Genomic DNA, 18,293 nt, shown 5'->3' with positions numbered 1-18,293 from the left:
AGCACAGCTTGCCAGGCCGAATGGGTGGAATGAGCCCAGTGGGCCTGAGCAAAATTCAGGCAAAGGTGCCACAGGCCACACAGGTTTCCAGCTGGTGAATCAACACTCCAAGCATCCAAAGGCAAAATCTTTGGCTGTTTGTATGTTGGAATGGTATTGCCTATACTGTCTTTCAGGGTTTTTATAGTTTTGGGTTTTACATTTAAGTCTTTAATCCATCTTGAGCTAATTTTTGTATATGATATAAGGAAAAGGGGTCCAGTTTCAATTTTCTGCTTATGGCTAGCCAGTTATCTCAGCACGTTTATCAAACAGGGAGTTCTTTCCTCATTGCTTGTTTTTGTCAACTTTGTTGATGATCAGATAGTTGTAAGTGTGCAGTCTTATTGCTGGGCTTTCTATTCTTTTCCATTGGTTTGTGTGTCTATTTTTGTACCAATATTATACTATTTTGATTACTATAGTCCTTCCAAGTCAGGTAACATGATGCCTCCAGCTTTGTTCTTTTTGCTTAGGATTGCCTTGGCTATTCAGGCTCTTTTTTGGTTTCATATGAATTTTCAAATAGTTTTTTTCTAGTTCTGTGAAGGATGTCATTGTTAGTTTGATAGGAATATCGTTGAATCTATAAATTGCTTTGGGCAGTATGCCCATCGTAATGATATTGATTCTATCCATAAGCATCGAATGTGTTTCCATGTGTTTGTATCATCTCTGAGTTCTTTAAGCCATGTTTTGTAATTCTCATTGTAGAGTTCTTTCATCTTCCTGGTTTGCTGTATTCCTAGGTATTTTATTTTATTTTATTTTATTTTATTTTATTTTATTTTATTTTATTTTATTTTATTATTTTTGTGGCAGTTGTGAATAGGATTGAATTCCTGATTTGGCTCTTGACTTGGCTATTGTTGGAGTATAGGAATGCTAGTGATTTTTGTGCATTGATTTTGTATCCTGAATCTTTTCTGAAGTTGTTTATCAGCTGAAGGAGCTTTTGGACCAAGACTGTGGGGTTCTCTAGATATAGAATCATGCCGTCTGCAAACAGGGATAGTTTGGCTTCCTGTCTTCCTATTTGGATGACCTTTATTTGTTTCTCTTACCTGATTGCTGTGGCCAAGACTTCCAATACTATGTTGAATAGAGATGGTGAGAGAGGACATCCTTGTCTTGTGCCAGTTTTCAAGGAAAATGTTTCCTGCTTTTGCCTGAATGGTATGATGTTGGCTGTGGGTTTGTCATAGAAGGTTCTTATTATTTTGAGATATGTTCCTTCAATATCTAGTTTATTGAGAGTTTTTAACACGAAGGATGTTGAAGTTTATTGAAAGCCTTTTCTGCATCTATTGAGATAATCATTTGGTTTTTTCTTTAGTCGTGTTTATGTGATGGATTATGTTTATTGATTTGCATATGTTGAACCAACCTTGCATCCAAAGGGTAAAGCCTACCTGATGGTGGTGGATTAGTTTTTTGATGTGCTGCTGTATTTTGTTTGCAAGTATTTTGTTGAGGATTTTTGCATCAAGTTCATCAAAGATATTGGCCTGGGCTGGGTACGGTGGCTCACACCTGTAATCCCAGTATTTTGGGGGCCCCAGGCAGGTGGATCACCTGAGGTCTGAGGTCAGGAGTTTGAGACCAGCCTGCCCAACGTGGTGAAACCCCGTCTCTACTAAAAATACAAAACTAGCCAGGTGTGGTGGCACATGCCTGTAATCCCAGCTACCCAGGATGCTGAGGCAAGAGAATTGCTTGAACCTGGGAGGCAGAGATTGCAGTGAGCTGAGATTGTGCCACTACACTCCAGCCTGGGAAACAAGAGGGAAACTCCATCTCAAAAAAAAAAAAAAAAAAAGAGATATTGACCTGAAGTTTTTTTTGTTGTGTCTCTGCCGGGTTTTGTTATCAGAATGATGCTGGCCTCATAGAATGAGTTAGGTAAGTTAGGTAGGAGTCCTTCTCTGCAGTTTTTTGAAATAATTTTATTAGGAATGATACTAGCTCTTATTTGTACATCTGGTAGAATTCAGCTGTGAATCCACCTGGTCCTGGGCTTTTTTTGGTTGGTAGGCTATTTATTGCTGATTCAATTTCGGAGCTTGTTGTTGGCCTTTTCTGGGAATCACTTTGTTCCTGGTTCAGTCTTGGGGGGGCATATGTGTCCAGGAATTTATCCATTTCTTCTAGGTTTTCTAGGTTGTTTGCATAGAGATGTTCATAGTAGTCTTTGATTGTTATTTGTATTTCTGTTAGGTCAGTAACTACGTCCCTTTTGTCGTGTGTGTGTGTGTGTGTGTGTGTGGTGTTTGTTCATTCATTTATTTATTCAGCAGATACACAGGGAGTGCCTGCCATTTGCTCAGCACTGTGGTCGAGGAACTGTGTGTGCAGTGTTGAGTGGAGCACATACTATCCTTGCTCTGTGACACTCACAGTTTGGCTCAGGTCCAGAGAGGAAGAGTAGGGGGCTCCAGGGTGTGGTCAAGGTTCCACTGGGAGAGTGGTGTTCCCCAAACCAGTGAGGGGTGTAGTCTCTCCAGTGGGTCTTCCACAGCATTTTACTTGTATGGGGCTGGGTAATCACCGAGTGGATAAAGAAAATGTGGTATATAGGTACCATGTAATACTACTCAGCCATAATAAAGGAATGAAATAATGGCATTCACAGCAACCTGGATGGAATTGGAGATGATTACTCAAAGTTAAGTAACACTGGAATGGAAAACCAAACATCATATGTTCTCACCCAGATATGGGATCTTAGCTATGAGGACGCAAAGGCATAAGAATGATACAGTGGACTTGGGGGACTCAATGGGAAAGGATAGGAGAGGGGTGAGGGATAAAAGACTACACACTGTGTACAGTGTACACTGCTTGGGTGATGGGTTCATTAGAATCTCAGAAGTCACCAGGGATTTCATTTCCCTGGTAAATGAAAGTGACGTTTATTTTTGTTGGAATAAACACAACTGTTTAGAAATTTTAAAAAATCCATATTTTCTTTCCCTCTAGATGTAAGTGAAATATAGCCTGCTATACTCACCTGCCCTTTGCATTTTTCTATTACTTATCTTGGAGATGACTCTATAGCTGTATACAGAGCTCTTTCTTATCCTTTCCTCGCCGCCCCCTCCCCCCGCCCCGCCCACAGTTGCATAATAGTCCATTATGTGGATGTGCTAGAGTTTATCCAGTCTTTTACTGGTGGACACTTGGGTTCTTTCAAGTCTTTTATTATTATAAATGATTCCAAAATTAATAGCCTTGGCTTATATTGTACTTGCCAGTGTGTCTATATTTTTTTTATTGTTGTATAACAAATTCTTACAAATCCAGTGGATTAAAACAACACCCGTTTATTAACTCACAGTTTTGTAGGTCAGAAGTTCAGTATGGTGTGCCTGAATTTTCTGTGGCTGTTAGCTAGGGACTTCTTTGTAGTTTCTGGAGGCTACTCTCGGGTCTTTGTCCTGTTGTCCTTTTGCATTTCAGAATTGGAGAACTTCCCTTATACCATATTTCTCTCATTCTTTGAATCTCTCTGACCTTTTGTGACCAGTTAGACAAAATTCCACTTTTAAATTGCTTGTTTGATTAGGTCAAGCCCACCCCCATAATCTCCTATCTTTAAGTCAACTTATTAAGGATTTTAGTTACATCTGCAAAAATTCCTTCACAGCAGTGCTTGCATTTGTGTTTGAGGCCTGAGAATCTTGAGGGCCATTTTCGAATTCTGCCTACCACAGTATCTTCAGGCTAGATTTCTAGAAGCATGATGACTGGGTTGAAAGGTAAATTCACGTGTAATATATTCCAGTATATGGTTCTTGTTGCTAGATTTCCATTCACAGAGAATAATCCTTTTGCATTCCCGTCAGTAAGATATTATAGTGCCTGTTTCCTGGTAGGCTGATTAAGAAGATTATGTGTTCAAAAATTTAGATATTTGTCTGACAAGTGAAAAATGTTAATTTATGTATTTTTTCATCTGAACAGAACATCCTTTTCTATGCTTAATAGCCATTGACGTTTACTTATCCATTAATGGTATTTTCATTCATTTTTGCCTGTTTTTCTATTTGTGTAGTTCTTTTTCTTCTAAATTTTAAGAGATTCTTTAGCTTTTAGGGATATTAGGTCTTAACTTTTCATGGCTTCATGTCAGGTATCTACCAAAATTCTAACGCCTGTGAACAACTCTCAAGTTGTACTTTATTAAATTAAAGGTGAATGATACAAAATACCCTTTTCCTTTAATATACACAATTTTTTAATTGCTTTCAGTTTCTATGACTTACAATCCAGCTCTATGATAATGATGTGTAAACATGGTATTGTATTAGGTAGAAAGATGCAAATTGAATTAGTTTAGGCAAAATAGGACATTTTTTGATTTATATAACTAACTTTCAGAAAAAGCACGGACAACTGGAAACAGGACTGCAAGTGCTGTCAGGTCTACATCTGTCTCTCTGTGTCTGTCCTCCTATGCCCTCCACCTTTGCTTATTATTGCATTTCATGTTGGCTTTGTTGAAAGGCAAGCACAGGGTAATAATGGTTAAGAGTTTGAATTCTGAAGCCAGACTGCCTGCATTAGTTTCCTGGTTCTGCCTCTTACTAGTTGTGTGACCCTGAACAAGTTAGACCTCAGTTTTTTCTTGTTGCAAGAGTGCCTTATGCTAAATGAAATAAGCCAGACACAGGAAGGACAAATACCACATAATATCACTTGTATGATGAATCTAAAATAGTTAAACCCGTGGAAGTAGAGAGTGGAATGGTGGTGGCTAGGGATGGGAAAGGGGGAAAGCAGGCAAGTATTGGTCAAAGTGTATGAAGTTTTGGTTATACAAGATGATTAAATCCTAAAGATCTACTGTACAACATAGTGCCTATAGTTAGCAATACAGTATTATATACTTAAAAACTTGCTAAGGGGGCAGATCTCATGCTAAATGTTCTTATCTCTCACACACACTAATCAATAAGGCAGGAGGAAACTTTGGGAGGTGATAGATGGGCTTATGGCATAGATTGTGGTTATGGTTTCACAGGTGTATACATATCTCCAAACTCATCAAATTTATACATTATTAGTATAGCTTATTTATGTCAATTATACCTCAATGAAGTGAGTTTTTTTTTTTAAGAAGAGCTGTAATATTTTCATCTCAGGGTTGTTGTGAAGACTAAATGCTTTTAGATCACTACCTGGCAGATAATAAGTGATATATAAATATTTGCTATAATTATTCTCTTCTTCTCTAGATGGTATTCTCCATAGGAGAGGATTCCATAGTCCTCCATTCCCCATAGGAGGGGCTACCTGTTATTCTATGGGGATATCTTCACCCTCTCCCCTTTTATTAATTTCCTAGGTCTGTCGTAACACATTACCACAAACCGGGTAACTGGGTGGCTTTAAATCACAAAAATTTATTCTTTCCCAATTCTGAAGGCCAAAATTTTGAAAACAAGGTGCCAGCAGGGCCATGCTTCCTCCCAAGGCTCCAGGGAAGAATCCTTTGGTTTAATTTCTGTTTTTTTTTTTTTCCAGGTGTTTCATGTCTTGTTGCTACATAAATCCAGTTTGTGCCTCTATCTTTACATGTCTATTTCTTCTTCTCTGTCTTAAATCTCCCTCTGTTTTTCTGTTATAAGGACACTTATCTTAGATTAAAGGTCTACTTTGGTAATCCAGGATGATATGGTTTGGCTGTGTCCCTACCCAGATCTCGTCTTGAATTATAGTTTCCGTAATCCCCATGTGTCATGGGAGGGGCTTGACAGGAGGTAACTGAATTATGGGGTGATTTCCCCCATGCTGTTCTCATGATAGTAACTGACTTCTCATGAGATTTTATAAGGAGCTTTTCCCCACTTTGCTCCACACTTCTCCTTCCTGCTGCCATGTGAAGAAGGATGTGTTTGCTTTCCCCTCCACCATGATTGCAAGTTTCCTGAGGTCTCCCCAGCCATGTTGAACTGTGAGTTAATTAAACCTCCTTTTTTTTTAAAATAAATTACCCAGTCTCAGGTATGTCTTTATTAACAGCGTGAGAATGGACTAATACATACCTCAAGACTCTTAACCTCTGCAATGACTCTTTTTCTGAATAGGGTGACATTTACAGGTTCTGGGGATTAGGCCTTGGACATATCTTTTTTTTTTTTTTTTGGTGTGTGTGTGAGGGGTCACCATTTAACTCTCTAAAACCCCAAACAGGAGAGCAGCCTTTTCCTCTACTTTTCCATGTTGAAAAATCCCAAGGAAGGAGTTTGATTAGCTTAGTTTTATTCATAGGCTAACCAATCATAAGCCACTTCTAGAAGTGGAAGTGCGGAACTATTGGGACATTACATTTGACCTGTTCTCACCCTTCACTTGCCTATTTCTTCAAAAAAACAAGTCAGTCACATAGCCCAAACCTAGCTATTGGGGAAGTTGTAAACAGTAGGCACTCAAACATATCTTTATATAGAACTGATATTCCTTTTTGTTTTTCCAGTATGGCCTCAGTCTGACCTAGTAGGTTATTGAAAATATTCTCAAGCTGGACAGTATCTTTTAAAAATATACAGAATTTCTGTCTACTTTTTGTAAGTCCTGGGTCTTCTTGCACTAGTTTGTTGCTGGGAAGCTGCTTCTTGATTTAGGAAGCTGATTCCCTTATTGACACATGTTATGGTGTTTAGAAACTGAAGCTCTCCATAAGGCTTCCCAGGAGTTTTGTTTTTTTCACTAAGTGGTGATACATCAATGTAATCTTCTTCTTTGAAAAAATTATTTGCCATAACATTTGTTCTTTGAAAATGCATTCTCATTGATAGATTACTGTAATCTACTCTTCCATTAGCTTGTTGGTAATACAGTCTATCATTTTTATTATAACAGTACCTAGTACTTAGATTCAGAACTAGAATCTCAGTTACAAGATGTCACTGGCTATCAAATAGTTTGAGCTCTGCATTATATTCAAATAGCCGTGCAAATTTCAGTCACCTATACGAATTCCCTACTATTGAAGAAATATTTATTATAATACTTTTAGAAACTACTATGCATAGAACTAATTGGCAACCTCTCTCACCTCAGGTACAAGAAGGTTAATGATTCCTAATCAATTCTAGATTGTTCTGTGAAGATTAACAGTGGTTAAAAATAGTGATAATAGGTCGTTTCTCTAAAATTACAACAATTATTAAGTAATAAAACATTTACCTATTTGTAGAATAGGTAGATAGTAAACAAGTTTCATCACTATGTCTAGGGCAAAGACTATTTATTTAATAGTATTCAGATGCTGGAGCAAGTCATAGCAATCTCTGTGGCTCTGTCATGTAGCTAATTCAGGAAAAAGTAGAGAGGTTAAAGGAGATAGAAAGAGTTGTGATGCAATTAATGAGAGTGACTGTGCAGCTGGGAGTATGAATATGAGTTGTTTAGCTCACATTCTATTGTAATGTTTGAAGCAAATAGTGCCCAGCAAAGTAGTAGATAACAGCAACAATTCATTTAAAAATAATAGTCTTTTTATTCATCATTACTAGGTAGTCTATTAATATTTACCAATTTAAACTCTCATGCTAGTATTATTTACACACTTCTACAAAATAATCTATAGAATGGTAAATATATTCTTATATGTTGGGTACAAATTTTTACTAGGTAGCTTTACCCACAGTCCAGTTGTTGTATTAGTATTGATCAGTATCTGATTAGTATTTTTCAAGTGTGATTTTGAAATATCTATTATTTTCTTTTTACAAACTCATTCCTTTGCCTCTTTTTTTAATTTGATGAAATAGTCTTTGTACCATAAGCCACAAATTCCTCAATAAATATTATGTGACTTTACTCCCTAGCAAAACCTTTCTTCTTTTGCCCTATTGGTAACAGAAATATCCTGAATTTAAACTCACTGGAGAGTAGCAAGTTTCTTGGTCAGGAAAATGAGCAATGAGAGAGATATATATTTGTCTATAAATAAATTTCTTAGGCCTGAACCCAAAGATATATGTAAAAGCAGGGCATTGTAGAAAGAAAGCCTTCCTTTTTTTTTTTTTTTCTTTTCTGAGACAGAGTCTTGCTTTGTCACCCAGGCTGGAGTGCAGTGGCATGATCTTGGCTCACTGCAACCTCCGCCTCCTGGATTCAAGCAATTCTCCTGCCTCAGCCTCCCGAGTAGCTGGGATTACAGGCACCCATCACCACACCTGGCTAATTTTGAGACGGTGTTTCACCATGTTGGCCAGGCTGGTCTCGAACTCCTGACCTTGTGGTCTGCCCACCTCGGCCTCCCAAAGTGCTGGGATTACAGGCATGAGCGACCACACCTGGCCAAGAAAGCCTTTTAAAACATGTTCAAAATTGTGTGGTTGGCTAAAATTGTCAGTGCTAGGACAGCTGCTGGCACCTAGATCATCAGGTTCTGTGTATATTTATATCAGTGGTTTTGAAGACTTGGCTACACACTGGAACATCACAGGGAGCTTTTAAAAGAGTATTGATGCCAGATTCCCACCCCTAGACATAGTGATTTAATTGGCCTGGGGTTGAGCCTGGGCACCTGTGTATCTTTCTTAAGTTCCCTACGTGAGTCTAATGTTCAACCAGGGTTGGAAACCACTGATTTACATGAGGCAGATAATCTCTATTGAGAAAATCTAGTTACTAGTTACAACATTTTGATCCGTTGTTCATTCTTCTAATTTGTGGATTTTATATTTGTTTTTCAAAGTAGTTTACATTTTTGGCAATTTTATCAGTATTTAACTGATGGTATAAGGTGCTCACTAGTGCCAGAGTAGGGTCAAAATCAGTGTTTTCCACTTTGGCTGAATACTGGATTCACTTCGGAAACTTTTACAGTCCTAATGTAAATCTAGGCCACACTCAGACCAGTTAATTCAGAAACTTTGAGGGTTAGGACCCAGGCATTATACTATTCTTCTTCTTCTTCTTCTTCTTATTATTATTTACAGCTCCCCAGGTGATTTCCTTGTAAAGGCAAATTTGAGAGCCACAAATCTAAATAAATTGTTGTTGACTTAATTTTCTTTAAATGATATCAGTTAAATACAGTCTCACTTTGTCTCTCTTTTTCAGGATATTATTGATAGACTTATAATTTTGAATTCTGAAGCTAAGATTCGTTCTTTATTCAACTATGAACAATCACATATCTTTGGTCTAAGGTAAAGTGCTACATTTTACTTTTGATATTATATTTTATGTTCCACAAAAAATAAGCATTTGTCCTGTATACTTTAAAAAAGTATTTAAAATTAGCTAATATTTAAAAGCATGCTTAAAGGTAATTTGTCTTCCTGTAACATTATAAACAAAGTAAATTAAGGCAATTAGATATGTGTACCATGGCCTTTGTCTGAATTTGGATTCTATATTATTATAGTGTCTCCCATTCCCTAATTTAATAGAGGCATTTTAGGGACTATTTCATTTAGTGTACTCAGGAGTCAACTTGACCTTCCCTGGGTTGGTATTTGGTTAGATTCTTGTCACAATATACCCTCAAAAGAGGCCTAGAAAAGGATGATTTATCCTGAGGCCCAAGTTTTGCTCTTTGGTGTTAATCATTACTTTTCAACTTTACTTTGCCTGAAGTTTAAATCTTTCTAGTTGAGTTCATATTCCTTGACATTTTATTTTCCATGTTCAAATGGGAAATAAGGCGTAGTTGGTAGGGCTACAGGGACTCATGAAATTCGCAGTCTTTTGGTCATATGTAAACATAGAATTTGCTTCCCTTCCTGTAAATTACTACCTTTAAAAGCAGCTGAATTAAGGAAATTTTCCATTTTCATAGTTTCATGATTTTTCTTTCTTTTCTATTAGCAAAGTAACTTTTTTAGACTTGAGGGAGATCAATGATAATTCACCACCTAAGAAAGGAAGCAATTATTTTTCTAAAGTTAGAATTCTCTGATGATAGTATATTTTTAACTTTTAACTGTATATTAATAGATGAGCTTCGTGTTTGGACTTTATAGTACAAAGAAGGTATAACAAAGGTGCTGCTATTGTAGTTCTTTGGGTGGCGTGCCCTTTATCTCAAAATGTGTTTTCACATTAAATTTTAATTTTTAGTCTATAGTCTCAAATACATCAGATAGCAAGTTTTGATGGGGGAAACTAGGAAAAACTCCATTCAGTAGAATTTCCTTTTGCATAACAAGTATGTTTCTGAGTTTTGCAGTTATAGAACGTCGATTTTGGCCTCTTGTTGTTGTTATACTGAGTAAATTTCTTTTTTTTTTTCCTGTATATTTTCTTGCTTGTATGGAATAATATTTTCTGTAGTGTTCTTTGGAAGAAGATTTAACAGTAAGACTTTATTAAGTTATATAAAAAGCAATCCAAGAAGTGAAATGCTCCTGGGAATAACATACATTAATTTTCATAGTATGTGCTTTCTCATAATATCCAAATGTTATCATTCTATGCTACTGTAAAGAATTTACTATCCCATTGTTGATAGATAAAAGAATAGTGCAGTATGGTGGTTAGCAACATGTACTTTGTGATCAAACTGCCCGCTCTTTACTGGTTGTGTGAGATGGGGTCTTAGTTACTCATCTGTAAAGTGGAGGATAATTACGTTATTTTCCTTACAGAGTTATTTTCATAATTGATAGGAAAATTAAAAAGCCTTAAAATAGTACCTGGCACACAGAAAACACTGTAAAAACAGTAGCATTAATAGTTCTAATAGCAGTTCTTCGTGTCTTTATATCTACTTGATCTATGCTGTTTTTGTGTTTTACTATGAAATAATTTTTGTCTTCATTTTTTCGGTGTCTCAGTAGTCATAAACATGCGACCTAGTAATTTGCTTGTTTTGTATCAGCATTCAAAAAGAGAAAATGACAAAATTACTTTTTGAGGAAAAGTTTGTATTTTAACTTTATTGGCTTTTTAACAAGTTTTTCTTACACAAATGTAGGTTTTGAGATTTCTATTCATAATAATCTTTAGTTCAGGTATATTTGTAAGTCATACATTTTAAGCTAATAATTTACTTTCATTTTTCTACTAATTTCTGTTATTGGTCATTGATATCTAATGGTGATAAATCTAGATCATAGCTTTGCATTATTCATAAACCTTGTGTTTCTGTGTGTTTGGGATTTTTACCCATATGTTTCTCTCTTATTCCCATAGTATTTTTTGTTTGTTTCTAGTTAAGCCTTCCTTGTACCTTTCTCTTCAGTGGATTATCCATTAATGTGTCTGAATCTATGTTTATCATTGCTTGTTCCATTTGCTTTCTATTTTCTTCTGCCTCAAAACTGTAGCAGTAGCATTAAGTGTAATGCTTGGTGCAACTTATTTATCACAACACTCAGATGAAGCTAATATGAGGCTTAGTGAAATGTGGCGTGAACAGCATCACATTCTGTTTAAAGTTCTGAATTTTAAATTGCCAAGATCTTACAAATCTTACATTGTAAATGACTAATACTCAAGAAGGGTGCTCCTTTGATTAGCCTCCCTCCTTCACCCCTACCCCTTTTCTCCCTCTTCCAACGTATCCTTTTATGCTAGATCATTCCTATTAGTGTGAAGACATGCCTTCATATGTCCCATCTTACAATGAAATACAACAAACCACCCAAAGAAATATCCTTGACCTTGTGTCTCCTTGCAGCCACTGATCTATATAGCAAAATATGTCTATACAAACTGTCCTCAGTTGCTCACCCGTATTTACTCAACTCACTTTGATTTGACATTGACTTTATAATTTTGTCAGAACTATTCATCCTGCTCATTGCTAGATCACTTGTAACTTCCATGCTAATGAATCTAGTGCATTCTTCTCTTTTCTCATCTTACTATAACTGTCAGTAGCATTTGATATAGGGGACCATTTTTTTTTTTTCCTGTGTGAAAAATTCTCTTCATTTCTGTGTATCACACACTCTTATTGCTGCGGTTTCTTTTTCTTTCTTTCTTTCTTTTTTTTTTTTTCCATTCTCTACGCAACCTCTGAATGTTGGAATACTCAGGATTTAGTCCTGGGCCCAGGACCATGGATCCTAGGTTTCTGTGCACTCTACTCCTAATTTATTACACTTAAACATTTGCCTTTAAATATCATTTATATGCTAGTAGATGCCCCCATTTATATCTCTAGCCCAGACCTCTCTTTTCAGCTACCAAACCTATATATACACCTGCCTTCTGACATCTCAATTTATACATTTCTCACTTAAACATGTTGAAAATTGAACTCTTGGGTCTCCCAAACCTCCTTCTACAAAAACAAACAAAATACATCTTTCATTTCTGTCTCGTTAAGTGACCCGTCTCTTTAATTGCTTAATTTTGAAAGTCATCATAACTTTTTTCTGTTTTTTTAAACAATAGTTGATCTTTATTATAAATAAATTAACCAATGCAGAAAATTAAATATAATGAAATTCCTTGTAATTCTAAAACGGTCATTATTAACACTGTGGAAAATCATTCTAGGCATCTTTCTGTACATATACAGACAGAAAGATATACAGATATATAAAAATAAATTCTTTTATAAAAATAGAATTATAGTACAGTTGCCACTTTAAATTTGAACTGAATTTTATAGGAAAACAAAAAAAAAGAAGCCCCAGCTTGAGACTGAAGGAATTGCTGAATTTCAAATAACTGTTTTTTCTCTCCAGGGGTCATTATTTTCGAAGAGATTCCTCTAAGGTAAAGAGAAAACATTGTGTAAAACATTTCAAGAGGTTTGAGTGTGATTTTTCACTTTTGGACAGTATTGATCAACTCTACTATGATAGATGAAGACATTCATGCTCTTGTCAGCTGCCCACTTCCCCTGTCCTCACCTGTGTTAAAAAGTAGTTCCTTTGCCCATTTCCTAACCTACCGTCATGAGTCAGAGACCCTATCTTCCTCCCTCTCCAGGAGTGTGATTAAGCAATAAGCTAATCTGCATTTTTCAGTGTAGTGACCTAATATGTGAAGTGCCTTTTATGTATGACTACACAGTAAGATTTACAATTTAAAAATGTACTCTTCTATATTTACTCAACCAGTATTTATTGAATACGTATTCTGAGCTACAGACTGTGCTAGTATGGGGAATTCAATGATGAGTGAATCAGATGTGGTGCTCATTCTCTTTAACCTTGTTATCTAGTGAGGAGTAAGATAATTAGTTAATCGAAGAATGTGAAGTAATTAAGGCAGAAAAGAAACATGTTCTTATAAAGCCCTCACCCGTCTTTTATCATTTTAAGTTACTGGCAATTCTGGACACCATTGTGTGTCTTACCCTAATGTATCTCTACCTTTCCTGTGTACAATAGTTCCTACCCTTCCTTAGCCTGAACTAATGCTCCGAGGAGGTTAGACTCCTTATCTCCCTCAAGGACAAAACAGCATTTATTCCTGCTTCTGTACTTGTTTTTTATGTCTTGACTACTGTCTTTGCTTTTGTCTACTTATACAAATTCAACCCATCCTTCAACACAAAGCTTGCTCTATGAATTACTTATAGCCCATTCTGATCTTGTCTTCTCTTTGCATGCCTCTTGCCTTTATGGTCCTTCCCACAGATTTAATATTTAATTTATTTCTTCTTCTGAATAAAACTTCAGTTTCCTAAGGGAGTATTTTTTTCTTCTACTTTCGTGTCTACCACATTGCCAGATCGTTTTGAGTTATTTGGTTAGCATTTATTTGTTAAATCTGCTGACTGATTAAAACAGTTGCCTGGAAACTTTTGATACTGCCCAAGGCTTAGCAGCTTAAACTTTTCTTAACCATTTTTAGTAGGTTTAGAGTAATGTTATATTCCTTCTTGGACATTTTATTTCAAAACAAAAGCTGTAAATATCATGGGGAAACATTATATCATCATTTAACATTAATAGTTTTCTTTATATCAAACTGACCACATTAAGTTTTATTATAGGCTGTGGAATTGCAGCTTTTTTTTTTTAACTTTGAATTGTCTTCAATGCTAAAGATGTACTTAGTTTTAACAATTTAAATCTTACGTAGTAACTCTTAGTTAAATATATATTAAAATTTAACATGGTTTAAAAATGTTAATATTGTTCTTCTAAAACCTATTTCTTCTTTGCTCATTTGAAACTATAATGTGGCCTATTTATTGTTAATTTTCTTAAAAACAAAACTTGGGAGTCTATACTTACAGAACAGCCTTTAAAAGTAATCATTTGCCATTTGTTATTATTTTATATTTACCCACCAACAGTAAGTTTTATATATAGTACAATGAGCAGGTTTATGCATCATTAGCTTCCTTGTTAAAAAAGTCTGACCTCTGAGATGACTTTAATATGAAAAGTTAAAAATTCATATTTGTTTTAAAAATTCGTGTAATTAAAAGCAGTTTGGTTATTTTAACAAGTAACAAACATAGCCAAATGTTAGTATTTCATCACAACAAATCACCAAATTATTTATTTCCAGTGACCCAGTTGCTAACTAGACTTAAATGTGATTAACCTTAGTAACAAGAAATAATCTCACAATTACCTCTTGTAATCTTTTTTTAATATCAGAAATTAGAATATAACATGACAAAACCATCCACATTTTGGATTTTATATACACATGTATACATATATACATATACACGCACATCTAGAATTTATTTTTTCAAGTTAATAATAAAAATAATAAAATGATCGATTACTGATTGAAGACAGTAACTAATTCAAAATTCTAATTTAATCAAACAATTCTTGTTTACATAGAAAAATTCAAGAATGCTGAAAACAAAAGGAGAAAGCAACACTCATTACCCTACCTCTTCATGGTAACCACTGTTAACCCTATTATGCTCATATTTTGATCTTTAGCTACAGATTTTTTTTTGAAAAATAGGAGTGTTATTGTTTTGAGACTTCCTTTTTTACTTCAATATTTAAAATTATCCATTCACACCTATAAATATTAATCTGTATCATAATTTTAAAGGATTAAGTAATATTCCAGTACACGATTGAATCTCAATTTTCTGTTTTTACACACGTAGGTGTTTTTTTATTTTTAAATATCTATGGATAAATATCTTGATGTTTATAATTGTTGCTCCACAACAAATCCGTAGAAATACACTTGCTAAGTCAAAGGATAGGCACATTTTCCAACCTTATGTATTTTTATCTACACTGTTATTATGATTTAATTTTCTTGAGCTCTCTGTAGCATTTTATATTCTGCCTACTTAATGAAATGTATTCCTTTCATTTTTGTTCATTCATTCAGAAAATATTTATTGCGTCTTTGCTAACTGCCACACTTTCTTAGATACAGTCTTTTTGGCAGCATCAGTGACTTTATTCTCTTTTATTTTGGGATTCCTTTTGTGTCGTTCATTTTTGCTAATTCTTTATTTTCCTCCTTTATTAAACTTTCAATTTGAATTGTCTCCTAGAGTTATGTCTTTAGTTCACCCTCCATTTTATCTACAGTGCCTTCGATGATCACTTCTTTTTTTTATTTTTATTTTTTGAGACAAGAGTCTCGCTCTGTCACCCAGGCTAGAGTGCAGTGGCGCGATCTCAGCTTACTGCAAGCTCCGCCTCCCGGGTTCATGCCATTCTCCTGCCTCAGCCTCCCGAGTAGCTGGGACTACAGGCGCCTGCCACCATGCCTGGCTAATTTTTTGTATTTTCAGTAGAGACGGGGTTTCACCGTGTTAGCCAGGATGGTCTCGATCTCCTGAGCTCGTGATCCATCCATCTCGGCCTCCCAAAGTGCTGGGATTACTGGCATGAGCCACCGTGCCAGGCCGGTCACTCTTTACTGACTACCCCTATATCTGTATGTCCAGCCCTAAGCCTGTCCTGAGCATATTTGCAAGTTTTATGTGGCATTTGGATCTGTGTATCATACAAGCTCCACAAACTCAATATGCCCTGTATTAGTCAGAGTTCCTTAGAGGGACCAAACTTATAGGATACATATATATGTGTGTGTGTGTGTGTGTGTATATATTATATATATATATATAAAATATATATTATATTTATATATATTATACACACATATATGTAATATATATAATATATATTATACACAAAGGGATATGTGTATATATATTATATATCTACAAAGGGGAGTTTATTAAGTATTAACTTACCTGATCACAAGGTTTCACAATAGGCTGTCTGCAAACTTGAGGAGCAAGGAGAGCCGGTCCAACTCTCAAAACTGAAGAACTTGGAGTCCAATGTTCAAGGGCAGGAAGCATCCAGCACAGGAGAAAGATGTAGGCTGGGAGGCTAGGCCAGTCTCACCTTTTCATGTTTTTCTGCCTGCTTTATATTCTCTAGCAGCTGATTAGATGGTGCCCACCAGATTAAGGGTGGGTCTGCCTTCCTCAGCTCACTGACTCAAATGTTAATCTTCATTGGCAGCACCCTCACAGGCATACCCGGGATCAGTACTTTGTATCATATAGTCCAATCAAGTTGACATGCAGTATTAACCATCACAAGTCCACCTGTTGTCAGCTTGAACCCATATACATCTCCTGAGATTATACAGAATCTTCAAATAAAGACAATAATAAGATCATAATTACGCCTAACATAATACAGCTATCCTTCTTACACTCAGAAACGCCTCAGTCCCGAACCCAAATACTATCACATGAAGTTAACAATACTTAAATGCTGATGTGAAGTCAATAAATCTTATGTCACATGATAAAGGAAAAGGAAATAAAATGAAGATAATGTCTTAGTACAAGTGTATACAATCACAAACATGTTTTTAACAAAAGGAGGAGGAAATACTCATGACAGTTACAGTCCTCTTTTCTGTAGCTGGTCACGTGGTCGTAACTGGTATTGATGACTACCTTCTCCTATTACCCATTCTGTATTCCCTTTGCCTTCAGTACCTCAGGAGGTCATGGTTTTTTTCTTGGTGAAGTGACCCAAACCTTCATTCCTGAGGGGTCTGGACCGTTTGTAGTCCTGCCTGGATTGGGCTGTTGTAGTTTCCCATTGACCTTAATCACAGGGCATGGTAATACTAAGAGATGCCCTAATGGATCTCCTGTATTCCGTACATACTCTTCCTTACATTCATTATGGAGTAGTAGACTGATTTCGTCTCGATAGTCTGGGTCAGTCACCCCAGCGAACACTGTAACTCCCTTCTTAGTCTGTTGATTTAAATGTAGGAGAAACCCAAAGTATCCAGGTGGCAACCTTAACTTCCAGTTTAATGGAATCGTTGTTTTGTCTCCTGGTGGCAATGTTCCTCCCTCTGGAACTAAGACCTCTAGGCCAAGAGAATGTAATCTTGTGGGAACAGGAGGCAAACATTTTGCTAGTGGATCACTAGGGGTGATGGTGAGTGGTGCTACCTCCACTTCTACTCCTTAATTCCTGGAATCATGAATCCTGGCTATGGCAAAAACAGTATCATATATTGGATGCTGATTCAGAGCATACGTGGCCTTCTGTAGAATTTGCCCCAGCCCTGCAAAGTATTGTTACCTAGTTGCCATTGTAATTGTGACTTCAAAAGGCCATTCCACCCTCCTATCAATCAATCCATCTGCTTCAAGATGATGGAGAACATTGTAAGACCAGTGAATTTCATGAGCATAAGCCACTGCCCTGCTTCTTTAGCCGTAAAGTGAGTGCCTTGGTCAGAGGCAATGCTGTGTGTAATACCATGATAGTGGATAAGGCATTCCATGAGTCCACGGATAGTAGTCTTAGCAGAAGCATTGTGTGCAGGATAGGCAAACCCATATCTGGAGTAAGTGTCTATTCCAGTGAGGACAAACCTCTGCCCTTTCCATAATGGAAGAGGTCCATTGTAATCAGCTTGCCACCAGGTAGCTGGCTGATCACTCCAAGGAACGGTGCCATATCAAGGACTCAGTGTTGGTCTCTGCTGCTGGCAAATTGGGCACTCAGCAGTGGCCGTAGCCAGGTCAGCCTTGGTGAGTGGAAGTCCATGTTGGTGATCCCATGAGTAACCTCCATCCCTGCTACCATGGCATCCCTGCCACCATGGCCACTTTGTTCATGGGCCCGTTGGGTGATGACAGGGGTGGCTGGGGAAAGAAGCTGAATGGTGTCCACAGAACGGGTCATCCTATCCACTTGATTATTAAAATCCTCCTCTGCTGAGGTCACCTGTTGGTGAGCACTCATATGGGATACGAATATCTTCATGGTTTTTGACCACTCAAAGAGGTCCATCCACATACTTCTTCCCCAAATTTATTTCTCACCAGTTTTCCAATCATG

The 18,293-nt window shown here is 36.5% G+C and overlaps 1 protein-coding gene across 6 annotated transcripts in view; it reads left to right on the top strand.

Moving 5' to 3' along the window:
* TBC1D32 (TBC1 domain family member 32) overlaps positions 1-18,293 on the top strand; it is a 251,985-nt gene that overhangs the window by 123,441 nt on the left and 110,251 nt on the right. For all 6 annotated transcript variants that reach the window (XM_009451911.5, XM_063813400.1, XM_016956235.4 and 3 more), the window contains one exon: positions 9,118-9,206. In XM_009451911.5, the coding sequence (XP_009450186.3) occupies positions 9,118-9,206 (89 nt within the window). The remainder of the gene's footprint in view (positions 1-9,117; positions 9,207-18,293) is intronic.

This window comes from Pan troglodytes, chromosome 5, assembly GCF_028858775.2.
Source record: "Pan troglodytes isolate AG18354 chromosome 5, NHGRI_mPanTro3-v2.0_pri, whole genome shotgun sequence".
Classification (NCBI taxonomy): domain Eukaryota; kingdom Metazoa; phylum Chordata; class Mammalia; order Primates; family Hominidae; genus Pan; species Pan troglodytes.
The sequence above is the reverse complement of the archived record's forward strand: the minus strand, read 5'-3'. Positions and strand labels throughout refer to the sequence as shown.